Source organism: Mustelus asterias, chromosome 3, assembly GCF_964213995.1.
Source record: "Mustelus asterias chromosome 3, sMusAst1.hap1.1, whole genome shotgun sequence".
Classification (NCBI taxonomy): Eukaryota; Metazoa; Chordata; class Chondrichthyes; order Carcharhiniformes; family Triakidae; genus Mustelus; species Mustelus asterias.
The window spans coordinates 88,037,350-88,050,809 of NC_135803.1; the positions used below are offsets into that span (position 1 = coordinate 88,037,350).

The window sequence follows — 13,460 nt, forward strand, 5'->3', positions numbered from 1 at the left end:
AGACTGCTGCTGCAGCTACAGCTGGAGTACCGACTCCACTGGGCACTGGAGAATCCAATTATTGCCTATCATTATGAAGATATTTTCATCTAAATGTACAAAAACTAAGACATTGGTTAGCACTGCTGTCTTACAGCACCAGGGACCTGGAATCAATTCCCGCCTCAGGTCACTGTCTGTGTGGAGTTTGCACGTTCTCCCCGTGTCTGCGTGGGTTTCCTCTGAGTGATCCGGTTTTCTCCCACACTCCAAAGATGTGCAGGTTAGGTGGATTGGCCGTGCTAAATTGCTCCTTAATTGCAGGGGGATTAGCAAGATAAATACATGGGGTTACGGGGATAGGGCATGGGTGAGATTGTTGTTGGTGCAGATTTGATGGGCCAAATGGCCTTCTTCTGCGCTGTAGGAATTGTATGATTGTCCCCTCATCAACTCCGTCCAAGTACCCTGTTCCTACACCCTACTCCCATCAACCCTGCCCCAAAATACCCTGTCCCTGCGCCCCACTCCCATCAACCCTGCCCCAAAATACCCTGTCCCTGCACCCCACTCCCATCAACCCTGCCCCAAAATACCCTGTCGCTGCACCCCACTCTCATCAACCCTGCCCCAAAATACCCTGTCGCTGCACCCCACTCCCATCAACCCTGGCCCAGAGTATTGCATCCACACCCTCAACTCTACCAAAGAGTAGTGAATTCCTCACCTACCATTAGATTGGAAAATAGCGAATGTAACTCCCTTTTTCAAAAAGGGAGAGAGACGGAAAGCAGGAAACTACAGGGGCGCTCGGAAAAGTTCAGAATTATTGGGTGGAGTCAACATGGTTCTGTGAAATGGAAATCATGTTTAACGAACTCATTGGAGTTCACTGAAGGAGTCAAATTTGCTATGGATGAAGGGGAACCAGTGGATGTACTGTATTTAGATTTCCAGTATTTGGTAAGGTGCCACATCAAAGGTCATTGTGGAAAATAAAAGCTAATGGTGTCGGGGATAACATATTGGCATGGATAGAAGATAGATAGAAGATTGGCATGGATAGCTAACACAAAACACAGGAGGCATTTATTGTTTTATCTTTTTTGTTTTATCTCCCAAAAACTAAAAAGGACATGGCTGGTATGAGCGGGAGGCCAGTATACTGCATTCGGTGTGGGATGTGGGAGTTCCTGGAGACAACTTGCCTCCCGGAAGTCCATAACTGTGCCAGATGCGTGGAACTGCAACTCCTGAAGGATCGTGTAAGGGAGCTGGAGCTGAGGCTCGATGAACTCAGTTTAGTTAGGGAAAATGAGAGATTAATAGATAAAAGTTATAGTCAGGTAGTGACACCAGGGTCTCGGAAGGAAGACACGTGGGTCACAGTTAGGAGGGGTAATAGTCAGAAGGGTGATGTGCCAGAAAGTACCCCAGTGGCAGTCTCCCATAAAAGAAAGGGATGGGCAACAGATGGGAGAAGGGAAGGGAGTGAGCAGTCTGTGGAGGGATCCCCTGTGGTTGTCCCCCTCCAAAATAGGTATATTGTTTTGGATTCTGTGGAGGGGGATGACCCTCCAGGGGTAAGCCACGAGGACCAGATCGCCTCCACGGAGACAGGCTCAGGGGTCCGGAAGGGAAAGAAGGGGTTTAGGAGAGCGATAGTTGTGGGGGACACAATGGTTAGAGGCACGGACAGGCGGTTCTGTGGGAGTGAACGAGAATCCAGGATGGTAGTCTGCCTCCCTGGTGCCAGGGTACTGGATGTCTCCGAGAGGGTAGGAAGCATATTTAAAAAGGAAGGTAGTCAAACGGATGTGATTATACACATTGGTGAAAATGATGTAGGTAGGAAGAGCAGGGGGGTCATACGAGAGAAATTCAGGGAGTTGGGTGCTAGGCTAAAAAGTAAGGCCTCCAGGGTAGCAATCTCTGGACTGCTCCCGGTGTCTAGTGCAAGTGAGGCTCGGAACAGGGAGATTCTACAGTTGAACGCGTGGCTAAAGGACTGGTGCAAGAGGGAGGGTTTTAAATTCATAGATAACTGGGAAACCTTCAAGTCAGGATGGCAACTGTACAGAAAGGATGGGTTACACCTATACTGGAAGGGAGCAAATATCCTGGCTGGGAGTTTTGCTAGAGTGTTTCGGCAGGATTTAAACTAGTGTGGCGGGGGGTGGGGAACAAAACAGTAGGTCAGTAAATACTGAGGCTGGGGTTGAGCTGGGGGCCAGGGCAAGGCTAGCTAAGAAGAGGAGCACTCTGGAGGAGGATGACCTGAGTGGGCCTGGAGGCCTGGAGTGCATCTGCTTCAATGCGAGGAGCGTAACGGGTTAAAACAGACGAACTTAGGGCCTTAATGCTTATGTGGAATTTAGATGTGGTTGCGGTGACGGAAACTTGGTTAAAAGGACAGGACTGGCAGCTGAATATTCCGGGGTATAAGTGTTTTAGGCGAGACAGAGGAGGGGCTAAAAAAGGTGGGGGAGTAGCGATATTAGTTAAGGAGCATATTACCGCGGTGCAGAGGGTAGACAACTTAGAGGGATCATGTACTGAGTCGCTGTGGGTGGAACTCAGAAACAGGAAGGGTGCAGTCACTATGCTGGGGGTGTACTACAGACCACCCAACAGCCCACGGGAAGTGGAGGAAAGGATATGTCAGGAGATTCTGGATAGGTGCAGAAAAAATAGGGTTGTTGTAGTGGGGGACTTTAATTTCCCTGGCACAGACTGGAAAGCGGTGTGCTAAATTGGGGAAAGGCTAACTATAGCCGGATTAGGCAGGAATTGGTGGATGTTGATTGGGAGAGGATGTTCGAGGGTAAGTCCGCGTCTGGCATGTGGGAGTCTTTTAAGGAACTATTGATAAGGCTGCAGGACAGGCATGTGCCTGTAAAAAGGAAAGATAGGAAAGGTAGGATTCGAGAGCCGTGGATAACCAAGGAAATTGAGGATCTGATTAAAATGAAAAGGGAGGCGTACGTTAAGTCCAGGCAACTGAAAACAGATGGAGCTCTGGAGGAATACAGAGAGAGTAGGAAAGAACTCAAACGGGGAGTTAGAAGGGCAAAAAGAGGTCACGAGATGTTCTTGGCAGGCAGGATTAAGGAGAATCCTAAGGCATTCTATTCATACGTTAGGAACAAAAGAGTTGTCAGGGAGAAAATCGGACCTCTCAGGGACAAAGGAGGGGAATTATGCTTAGAACCCAAGGGAATAGGGGAGTTCCTAAATGAATACTTTGCATCGGTATTCACGAAGGAGAGGGGCGTGTTAACCGGGAGTGTCTCGGAGGGAGGTGTTGACCCGTTAGAGAAAATCTCCATTACAAGAGAGGAAGTGTTAGGTTTTTTAGGGAACATTAAAACTGACAAAGTCCCAGGGCCCGATGGCATCTATCCTCGACTGCTCAGGGAGACGAGAGCTGGGCCTCTGACGGAAATCTTTGTCGCTTCTTTGGACACGGGTGAGGTCCCTGAGGATTGGAGGATAGCGAATGTGGTCCCGTTGTTTAAGAAGGGTAGCAGGGATAACCCAGGAAATTATAGGCCGGTGAGCTTGACGTCCGTGGTAGGGAAGTTGTTGGAGAGGATTCTTCGAGACAGGATGTATGTGCATTTAGAACGGAACAATCTCATTAGTGACAGACAGCATGGTTTTGTAAGAGGGAGGTCGTGCCTTACAAATTTGGTGGAGTTTTTTGAGGAAGTGACAAAAACGGTTGATGAAGGAAGGGCCGTGGATGTCGTCTATATGGATTTCAGTAAGGCATTTGACAAAGTCCCACATGGCAGGTTGGTTCAGAAGGTTAAGGCTCATGGGATACAAGGAGAAGTGGCTAGATGGGTGGAGAACTGGCTTGGCCATAGGAGACGGAGGGTAGTGGTCGAAGGGTCTTTTTTCGGCTGGAGGTCTGTAAGCAGTGGTGTTCCGCAGGGCTCTGTACTGGGACCTCTGCTATTTGTGATATATATAAATGATTTAGAAGGAGGTGTAACTGGTGTAATCAGCAAGTTTGCGGATGACACGAAGATGGCTGGACTTGCGGATAGCGAAGAGCATTGTCGGGCAATACAGCAGGATATAGATAGGCTGGAAAATTGGGCGGAGAGGTGGCAGATGGAGTTTAATCCGGATAAATGCAAAGTGATGTATTTTGGAAGAAATAATGTAGGGAGGAGTTATACAATAAATGGCAGAGTCATCAGGAGTATAGAAACACAGAGGGACCTAGGTGTGCAAGTCCACAAATCCTTGAAGGTGGCAACACAGGTGGAGAAGGTGGTGAAGAAGGCATATGGTATGCTTGCCTTTATAGGACGGGGTATAGAGTATAAAAGCTGGAGTCTGATGATGCAGCTGTATAGAACGCTGGTTAGGCCACATTTGGAGTACTGCGTCCAGTTCTGGTCGCCGCACTACCAGAAGGACGTGGAGGCGTTAGAGAGAGTGCAGGGAAGGTTTACCAGGATGTTGCCTGGTACGGAGGGTCTTAGCTATGAGGAGAGATTGGGTAAACTGGGGTTGTTCTCCCTGGAAAGATGGAGAATGAGGGGAGATCTAATAGAGGTGTACAAGATTATGAAGGGTATAGATAGGGTGAACAGTGGGAAGCTTTTTCCCAGGTCGGAGGTGACGATCACGAGGGGTCACGGGCTCAAGGCGAGAGGGGCGAAGTATAACTCAGATATTAGAGGGATGTTTTTTACACAGAGGGTGGTGGGGGCCTGGAATGTGCTGCCAAGTAGGGTGGTGGAGGCAGGCACGCTGACATCGTTTAAGACTTACCTGGATAGTCACATGAGCAGCCTGGGAATGGAGGGATACAAACGATTGGTCTAGTTGGACCAAGGAGCGGCACAGGCTTGGAGGGCCGAAGGGCCTGTTTCCTGTGCTGTACTGTTCTTTGTTCTTTGGCATAAATGGGTCTTTTTCTGGTTGGTAAGATGTAGGGAGTGGTATGCCACAGGGATCAGTCCTGGGGCCTCAATGTTTTACAATTAAATTAAATGCTAAATTTGCTGATGACAGAAAGAAAGATATGAAAGTAAATTGTGAAGAGGACATAAGGAAGGTACAAGGAGATACAGATAAGTTAATCGAGTCGACAAAAATCTGGCAAATGTGAAATTTTCCATTTTGGCAGGAAGAACAAAAAAGCTTATTGTTTAAATGGTGAGAGATTGCAGAGCCCTGAGGTGCAGAGGGATCTGGGTGTCCTAGTGCAGGAATCATAAAAGGCTAGCATACAGGTACAGTAAGTAATTAGGAAAGCTAATAGAATGTTATTGTTTATTCTGATGGGAATAGATGACAAAAGTAGGGAGTTTATGCTTCAGTTGTACAGAGCATTGGTGAGGCCACATCTGGATTATTGTGTACAGTATTGGTCTCCTTATTAAAGGAAAGATGTAAATGCATTAGGAGGTTCAGAAGAGGTTCACTGGACCAGTAGCACGAATGGGTGGCTTGTCTTGTGAGGAAAGGTTGGAGATGTTAGCTTTCTATACTAGAGTTTAGAAGAGTAAGAAGCGACTTGATTGAAATCTTTAAGATCCTGAGGAGTATTGACAGGGTGGATGTGGAGAGGATATTTGCTCTTGTGGGAGAGTCTAGAACTAGTGGTCACTGCTTAAAAATAAGGGCTTGCTCATTAAAGACAGAGATGAGGAGGAATTGTTTTCTCTGAGGGTCGTGTTAGTCTCTAGAACTCTCTTCCCCAAAAGGCAGTGGAAGCAGAGTCTTTGAGTATTTTAAGGCAGAGCTAGATTGATTCTTGGTAGACAATGAGGGTGAAAGGTTATCGGGGTAGGCAGGAGTGTGAGGTTGAGGTTACAATCAGATCAGCCATGATCTAATTGAATGACGGAGCAGGCTCCAAGGGCTGAGTGGCCTACTCCTGCTCCTAATCCAGATGTTCATATACACCCATACACCCAACTCTACAGAGTACTGCATCCCCTCACTCACTCACACCCCCATCAGCTGGGAGCTGAGATTGTGAACTTTGTGATTTACTGTGTCGCTGACACTAGCTACACCAGGGTCCAGAGATCAAAGAAGTTCCCACATCGGCTCAACTTTAAACACCCTTGTGTAAATTGTACCTATCCATAGCAAAAAACAACTCCACACCATGGCAGACAAAGCACGAATAGGATCCACTGGACACAGAACAAATGAAAACAAAACAACACTTCAGAATTTGATCTCACCTGCTCGGTTTAACAGCAGCAACAATTTCTCTGTGAATACCTTCACATTTTCTTGTTTAATCAGTGTTTTCATGATGATGTTGCTGGATGGCACTGTAACAGTCAATTATTTAGTTAGCACAATATACAGGCTAATGACTCCTCTTACTCCATCAGCAACTCGACTGGGTTGGTTTACTTCAGATTAGCTTCTGTCCTACTTGCACTCGGGACTTCCCACTGGCTCAGCACAACACACTTGGCTGTGCAGGTGATCTTTCACTGCCTATGTTAATTGCGGTCCTGAAGTGGTTAGATTATCAAGCATTGTGCCTTGTTGTACCAAAGCTTTGGACACCATAGCTGAAAAGGTCTAAATCATAAAGAAGGGGCAACCTGGGGTGGAACATGAGGTTCCATTTAATTTTGATTTGATGTATTGTCACATGTATTAGCATACAGTGAAAAGTATTGTTTCTTGCACGCTACACAGACAAAGCATACTGTACACAGGGAAGGAAAGGAGAGTGTAGAATGTGGTGTTATAGTCATAGCTAGGGTGCAGAGAAAGATCAATTTAATGTGAGATAGCTCCATTTAAAAGTCTGATGGCAGCAGAGAAGAAGCTGCTCTCGAGTCGGTTGGTGCGTGTCCTCAGATTTTTGTATCTTTTTCCCGACAGAAGGTGGTGGAAGAGAGTATGCCCGGAGTCCGTGGGGGTCCTTGATTATGCTGGCTGCTTTTCCGAGGCAGTGGGGAGGTGTAGACAGTGTCAATGGATGGCAGGCTGGTTTGAGTGATGGACTGGGCTTCGTACACGACCCTTTATAGTTTATTGCGGTCTTGGACAGAGCAGGAGCCATACCAAGCTGTGATACAACTGGAAAGAATGCTTTCTATGGTGCATCTGTAAAAGGTGGTGAGAGTTGTAGCAGACATAGCAAATTTCCTGTCTCCTGAGAAAGTAGAGGTGTTGGTGGGCTTTTTTAACTATTGCGTTGGCATGGGGGGACCAGGACAGGTTGTTGGTGATCTGGACACCTAAAACTTGAATCTTCTGACCATTTCTACTTCGTCCCCACAGGGGCATGTCCTCCACTATGCATCATGAAGTCAATGACTATCTCCTTCGTTTTGTTGACATTGAGGGAGAGATTATTGTCGTTGCACCAATTCATCGGATTCTCTATCTCTTTCCTGTAGTCTGTCTGGATTGTTTGAGATCCAACCCGCTATGGCGGTGTCATCAGCAAACTTGAAAATTGAGTTGGAGGGGAATTTGGCCACACAGTCATAGGTGTATAAGGAGACGAATAAGGGGCTGGGGACACAGCCTTGTGAGGCACTGGTGTTGTGGATAATCGTGGAGGTGGTGTTGTTGCCTATCCTTATTCACTGCGGTCTGTGGGTTAGGAAGTTGCAGAGGGAGGAGCTGAGCCCCAGGCCACGAAATTTGGAGGTAATGGCATTAAAGGCTGAGCTGTAGTCTATGAGAAGGAGTCTGACTTAGGTAACTTTGTTACCTAGGGGTTCCAGGGTTGAGTGTAGGGCCAGGGAGATGGCATCTGTTGTGGAGCTGTTGTGGCAATAGGCGAACTGGAGTGTATCCAGGCAGTGTGGAAGGCAGGAATTGATTTGTGCCATGACTAACCTTTCAAAGCACTTAATAATGATGGATGTCAGAGCCACCAGATGATAGTCATTAAGGCCAAAAGAGCATCAGATAGATCCTGATGTCCAGCAGCAGTGAAGGTTCTCAGAGAATTGGGTGAATGGGATCCCATGTTTAACAACACTTTCTAGTGGGTGTCTCAAAACATTTACATTTTTGTGATTGCCTTACTCTCTGTTCCTTCCACATGTGTCTTATGAAAATAGACATTCTAATTAGCATTAGAAATACAAGACAATGGGTCGGCATGGTGAAAAATATAAATATTAGCACTGCTGCATCACTGCGCCAGGGACCCGGGTTCAATTCTAGCTTTGGTGACTGTGTGTGGACTTTGCATGTTCTCCCCATGTTTGTGTGGGTTTCCTCCCTTAGTCCAAAGGTTAGGTGGATTGGCCATGCTAAATTGCCCCTTAGTGTCATGGCGTGGCATACGGGGATAGTTCAGAGGGGTATGGGCCTGGGTAGGATGCTCTTTTGGTGAGTCGGTGCACAGTCTATGGGCTGAAGGGCCTCCTTCTGCACTGAAGGGAATCTATGGCTCCATAATCAGAGTTTCTGTTTGCTTTCAAAGTTGAATTCATTAGATTTTCATTGAAGTAAATGCTCAAATTAAGAGGAGGAAAGACCCTCTTCTGATTTGGTAGAGACTGGTAATTCGAATACTTATATGTTCTAATTTAATAAAACAAAGAGTCTTGGAGAATTAAATAATAATTTTGATTTGAATGGACATACAAATTATGAGAAAAGACACTAGCTTGATATTATTTTTGAAGATTATAGAAAGAAAAGCTACAGCAGTTGTGCAACCAATAAGCAGTCTCTTTTCTCTCAGACATGCACACAGTTTGTTGTGGTTAAAAACACAATTTGTTTTAAATTGAGCTTTCCGTCAATTAAGTCTGAAAAATAACAGCACAAGCTGCAAGAGGTCACAGAAAGATATCCTGACAAATTGGTACTGATGTATTCTGGAAGATTTGGTATTTTACACGTGCTCTGAGTGCACAATGTGCCTCCGTGAATAGAAAGAGGTCAAAGCAAAACATCAGTTTCAAGCCCAGACCTAGGCCTTTGGGAGGGGATGAGGTTTTTAAAGAAAATAATGAAGATATTAAACTATACAAGCAATAATCTAATGTACTACTAGAATCACATTATTGTGTAATTGTTTTATTTTATATTATGGATATCTAGAATGTTTTTCTTCAGAAAGCATTGTGGGGAAAATATAACCACCTCATGGCAATATAGTGTTATAGGTCAGCATTTGTCAACATTTATTCCCATCAAAATGACAAAACATTTAATAAAAATTGAATTTGACTGAATGACTGGTCATAGATGAATGGATTTGCCGTTATACACGACATAAACACGGGAATAGGCCTCTCAGAAGGACCGAGGACTGGTTTCTGGGAGATGTAATGACCAGGGAAATGATGCAGGAAGCTAACTATAACTGCAAAAGTATGGTTTTCTGAAGTAGCAGTGCCTCCTGTGGTAGGAAAACCAACAGGGACATACACAGGCAATCATGGACAATTTATAGCTTATAATTAGAGGTGACACAAGGTGTGACACAGGCAGTCACCAAGACCAGCAGAAGGTATGGGAGGACCCAGGAATGGGGTTATCAGAGGAAAGTGTGCTGACCTGGAGGAGGTTGGTCATCTTAACAAAATCTTCCAGGCTATTTTCCTAATGAGAATGCCCATTATAAACGGAGGTCCAATAAACTGAATTGATTCGAATGTGTAAATACTATTTTGAAAGTGCTAATATGCCGGCTCCAATCTGTTCAATATTCAGTGTGAAAAACAAATGTGTATATCCATAAAGGTACAATACAAATTGCATCTCACTGCTAAATTTAGTCAGGAATACTATCAGGTTATCACTCCAATTAAAAATCATTTAATTGCAATTCACATTATCTATCTGTCAGGATTAAAATGCGGTGAACCAAAAATTGATTGCATTAATTGATCACATGTAGCTGACTTCAATATCTGGAAATGAAAGCAGATTTCATTCTGCCTCACAGTAGAAATCTGCACTGATACAACACATGCTGCATTCTGATCACAGCCCTGCAGTCTTATTCCCATCACGTTTTAGGGTCTATTATTTAAGAGGACTCCCAACAGCATCGCAATCTAATTTGCAGCATTCAAATAAGTTAAAACATCATTCCTTTGAAAAATGTTTAAGAGCTGTGTTCCGGCGCTGTTGCAGGTTGCTGTGTCAAACTGCTAATCAATCTGTCCTGACCTAATGTTCACCTCACTTTTACACCATTTAACCCTCACAGGGTCAGCAGTTGCCTTTCCCATTAAACCCATCTCTACAATTCCACTCATCCAATGCTAATTATGAAACTGCAGACAGCTTGGGAGTTTGAGTGGGAGGGATAGAAACAGGAAGTTACATATCCAAGAACAAATCAATATTTGTTTACTGGATTTTCTCCCTTCTGCTCTTAGCCTATGGTAGGTGGATCGGGACAGACTACTGTCCTGGACTGTTACCATACCACTGCTGAGCTGGGAGGGAGGTGATCCCCACCTCACTATCCTTCTGTTTATTGTCTCTTTCAGAGGTTAGAGTTATGCAACAAATCATCTTCCAATAGTGTTCACATCTCATGGAAGAATTAAAATAGCTGAAAAGAGTACCTGTCTCCAGTCACTGACTCTGATACAGTTTATTTATTAGTCATAAGTAGGCTTACATTCACACTGCAATGAAGTTACTATGAAAATCCCCTAGTCGCCACACCCCGGCCCCTGTTGGGAACACCAAGGAAGAATTTAGCATGGTCAATTTACCTAGCCAACGTGTCTTTGGACTGTGGGAGGAAACCGGAGCAGCCGGAGGAAACCCACGCAGACACAGGGAGAACACGCAAACTCCACACAGACAGTGACCCAAGCCAGGAATCGAACCCGGGTCCCTGGCGCTGTGAGGCAGCAGTGCTAACCACTGGGCCATTGTGCTGCCCACATTGTCTGACCCTAAATCCCCATTCAATCAGTCTGCAAGAGAAAACTCCGATCAGCAAACTCTGGGACAAAATCCGACCCATCGTAGTGGGTCAGATCTCAAAGAAAGATGTGCGGGTTAGGTTGATTGGCCATGCTACAAATTGCCCCTTAGAGTCCTGAGGTGCGCAGGTTAGAGGGATTAGCGGATGGATATGGGGATAGGGCCTGGGTGGGATTGTGGTCGGTGCAGACTCGATGGGCCAAATGGCCTCTTTCTGCATTGTAGGGTTTCTATGATTTCTATGAATGACGAGACAGAATACAGGAATGAGATAGAGAATCTAATGAACTGGTGAGGCAACAATAATCTCTCCCTCAATGTCAACAAAACGGAGATTGTCATCGACTTCAGGAAGCGTAAAGGAGAACATGCCCCATCTACATTAATGGGGACGAAGTGGAAAGGCTCGAGAGCTTCAGTTTTTAGGTGTCCAGATCACCAACAACCTGTCCTGGTCCCCCCATGCCGACACTATAGTTAAGAAAGCCCACCAACACCTCTACCTTTTCAGAAGACGAAGGAAATTTGGCATGTCAGCTCCGACTCCCACCAACTTTTACAGATGCACCATGGAAAGCATTCTTTCTGGTTATAACACAGCTTGGTATGGCTCCTGCTCTGCCCAAGATCACAAGGAACTACAAAAGGTTGTGAATGTAGCCCAATCCATCACGCAAACCAGCCTCCCATCCATTGACTCTGTCTACACTTCCCGCTGCCTCGGCAAAGCAACCAGCATAATTAAGGACCCCACATACCCCAGACATTCTCTCTTCCACCTTCTTCCTTCGGGAAAAAGATACAAAAGTCTGAGGTCACGTCCAACCGACTCAAGAATAGCTTCTTCCCTGCTGCTGTCAGACTTTTGAATGGACTTACCTTGCAATAAGTTGATCTTTCTCTACACCCTAGCTATGACTGCAACACTATATTCTGCACTCTCTCGTTTCATAAGAACATAAGAACTAGGAGCAGGAGTAGACCATCTGGCCCCTCAAGCCTGCTCCGCCATTCAATAAGATCATGGCTGATCTTTTTGTGGACTCAGCTCCACTTACCCGCCCGCTCACCATAACCCTTAATTCCTTTACTGCTCAAAAATGTATCTATCCTTGCCTTAAAAACATTCAATGAGGTAGCCTCAACTGCTTCACTGGGCAGGGAATTCCACAGATTCACAACCGTTGTGTGAAGAAGTTCCTCCTCAACTCAGTCCTAAATCCGCTTCCCCTTATTTTCAGGCTATGCCCCCTAGTTCTAGTTTCACCCGCCAGTGGAAACAACTTCCCTGCTTCTATCTTATCTATTCCCTTCATAATCTTATATGTTTCTATAAGATCTCCCCTCATTCTTCTGAATTCCAATGAGTATAGCCCCAGTCTATTCAGTCTCTCCTCATAAGCCAACCCTCTCAACTCCGGAATCAACCTAGTGAATCTCCTCTGCACCCCCCCCCCAGTGCCAGTATATGCTTTCTCAAGTAAGGAGACCAAAACTGTACACAGTACTCCAGGTGTGGCCTCGCCAGCACCTTATACAGCTGCAACATAATCTCTCTGTTTTTAAACTCCACCCCTCTAGCAATGAAGGACAAAATTCCATTTGCCTTCTTAATTACCTGCTGCACCTGCAAACCAACTCCTTGAGATTCCTGCACAAGGACACCCAGGTCCCTCTGTACAGCAGCATGCTGCAGATTTGTTACCATTTAAATAATAGTCCATTTTGCTGTTATTCCTACCAAAATGGATGACCTCACATTTACCACTCACTTAGATTATCTATATCCCTTTGCAGATTTTCAATGTCCTCTGCACACTTTGCTCTTCCACCCATCTTAGTGTCATCTGCGAATTTTGACACACTACACTTGGTCCCCAACTCCAAATCATCTATGTAAATTGTAAACAATTGCGGTCCCAACACTGATCCCTGAGGCACACCACTAGTCACTGATCGCCAGCCAGAAAAACACCCACTTACCCCCACTCTTTGCTTTCTTCATAGTTTCCTTCTCTATTAACGGTATGTTTTGTCTGTATAGCGCGCAAGAAACAATACTTTTCACTGTATGTTAATACATGAGACAATAATAAATCAAATCAAATCAAAAATGTCCTGATGTGCCTAAAGAGCTTTTATGTACAGAAAGTTGCACATTGCTTCTGCTAGAAATTGTGATGGGGACTTACTGATGGGGGATATCTATCTGCCTGTGTGTCAGAAGTGTCTGCTAGTAACCTACCGAGCATGTGGAGATTAAACGAGAGCAGCACATTTGTAAACAAGTCTGGGAGCTGTTCAGTGCAGTCAGACGATAACCCATCCTCAATGACATCCAGAAGGAATTGAATGAAGTCTGAATTCAAGTGTTCTGTGAACACAAAATGTGGTCTTGAAATGTTTGGCATATTCGACAAAACAAGGCAAAAATGTCAGGAGGATTGCATGGCTATTGACAAGGACACTGCCCTCCCAAACCACCTGGGATTAAGTCCTATTTGGTTATCCTCCTCCGTGGAAATATTTATTTATTAGTGTCACAAGTAGGTTTACATTAA

At 45.2% G+C, this 13,460-nt stretch overlaps 1 protein-coding gene across 4 annotated transcripts in view; it reads right to left on the minus strand.

Moving 5' to 3' along the window:
- nckipsd (NCK interacting protein with SH3 domain) overlaps nucleotides 1–13,460 on the minus strand; it is a 301,148-nt gene that overhangs the window by 32,760 nt on the left and 254,928 nt on the right. For 3 of the 4 annotated variants that reach the window (XM_078209293.1, XM_078209294.1, XM_078209292.1), the window contains 2 exons: nucleotides 13,145–13,273; nucleotides 6,198–6,290 (listed from right to left, as the gene is read on the minus strand). In XM_078209293.1, the coding sequence (XP_078065419.1) occupies nucleotides 6,198–6,290; nucleotides 13,145–13,273 (222 nt within the window). The remainder of the gene's footprint in view (nucleotides 1–6,197; nucleotides 6,291–13,144; nucleotides 13,274–13,460) is intronic. The other variant, XM_078209296.1, reaches the window with a different exon arrangement.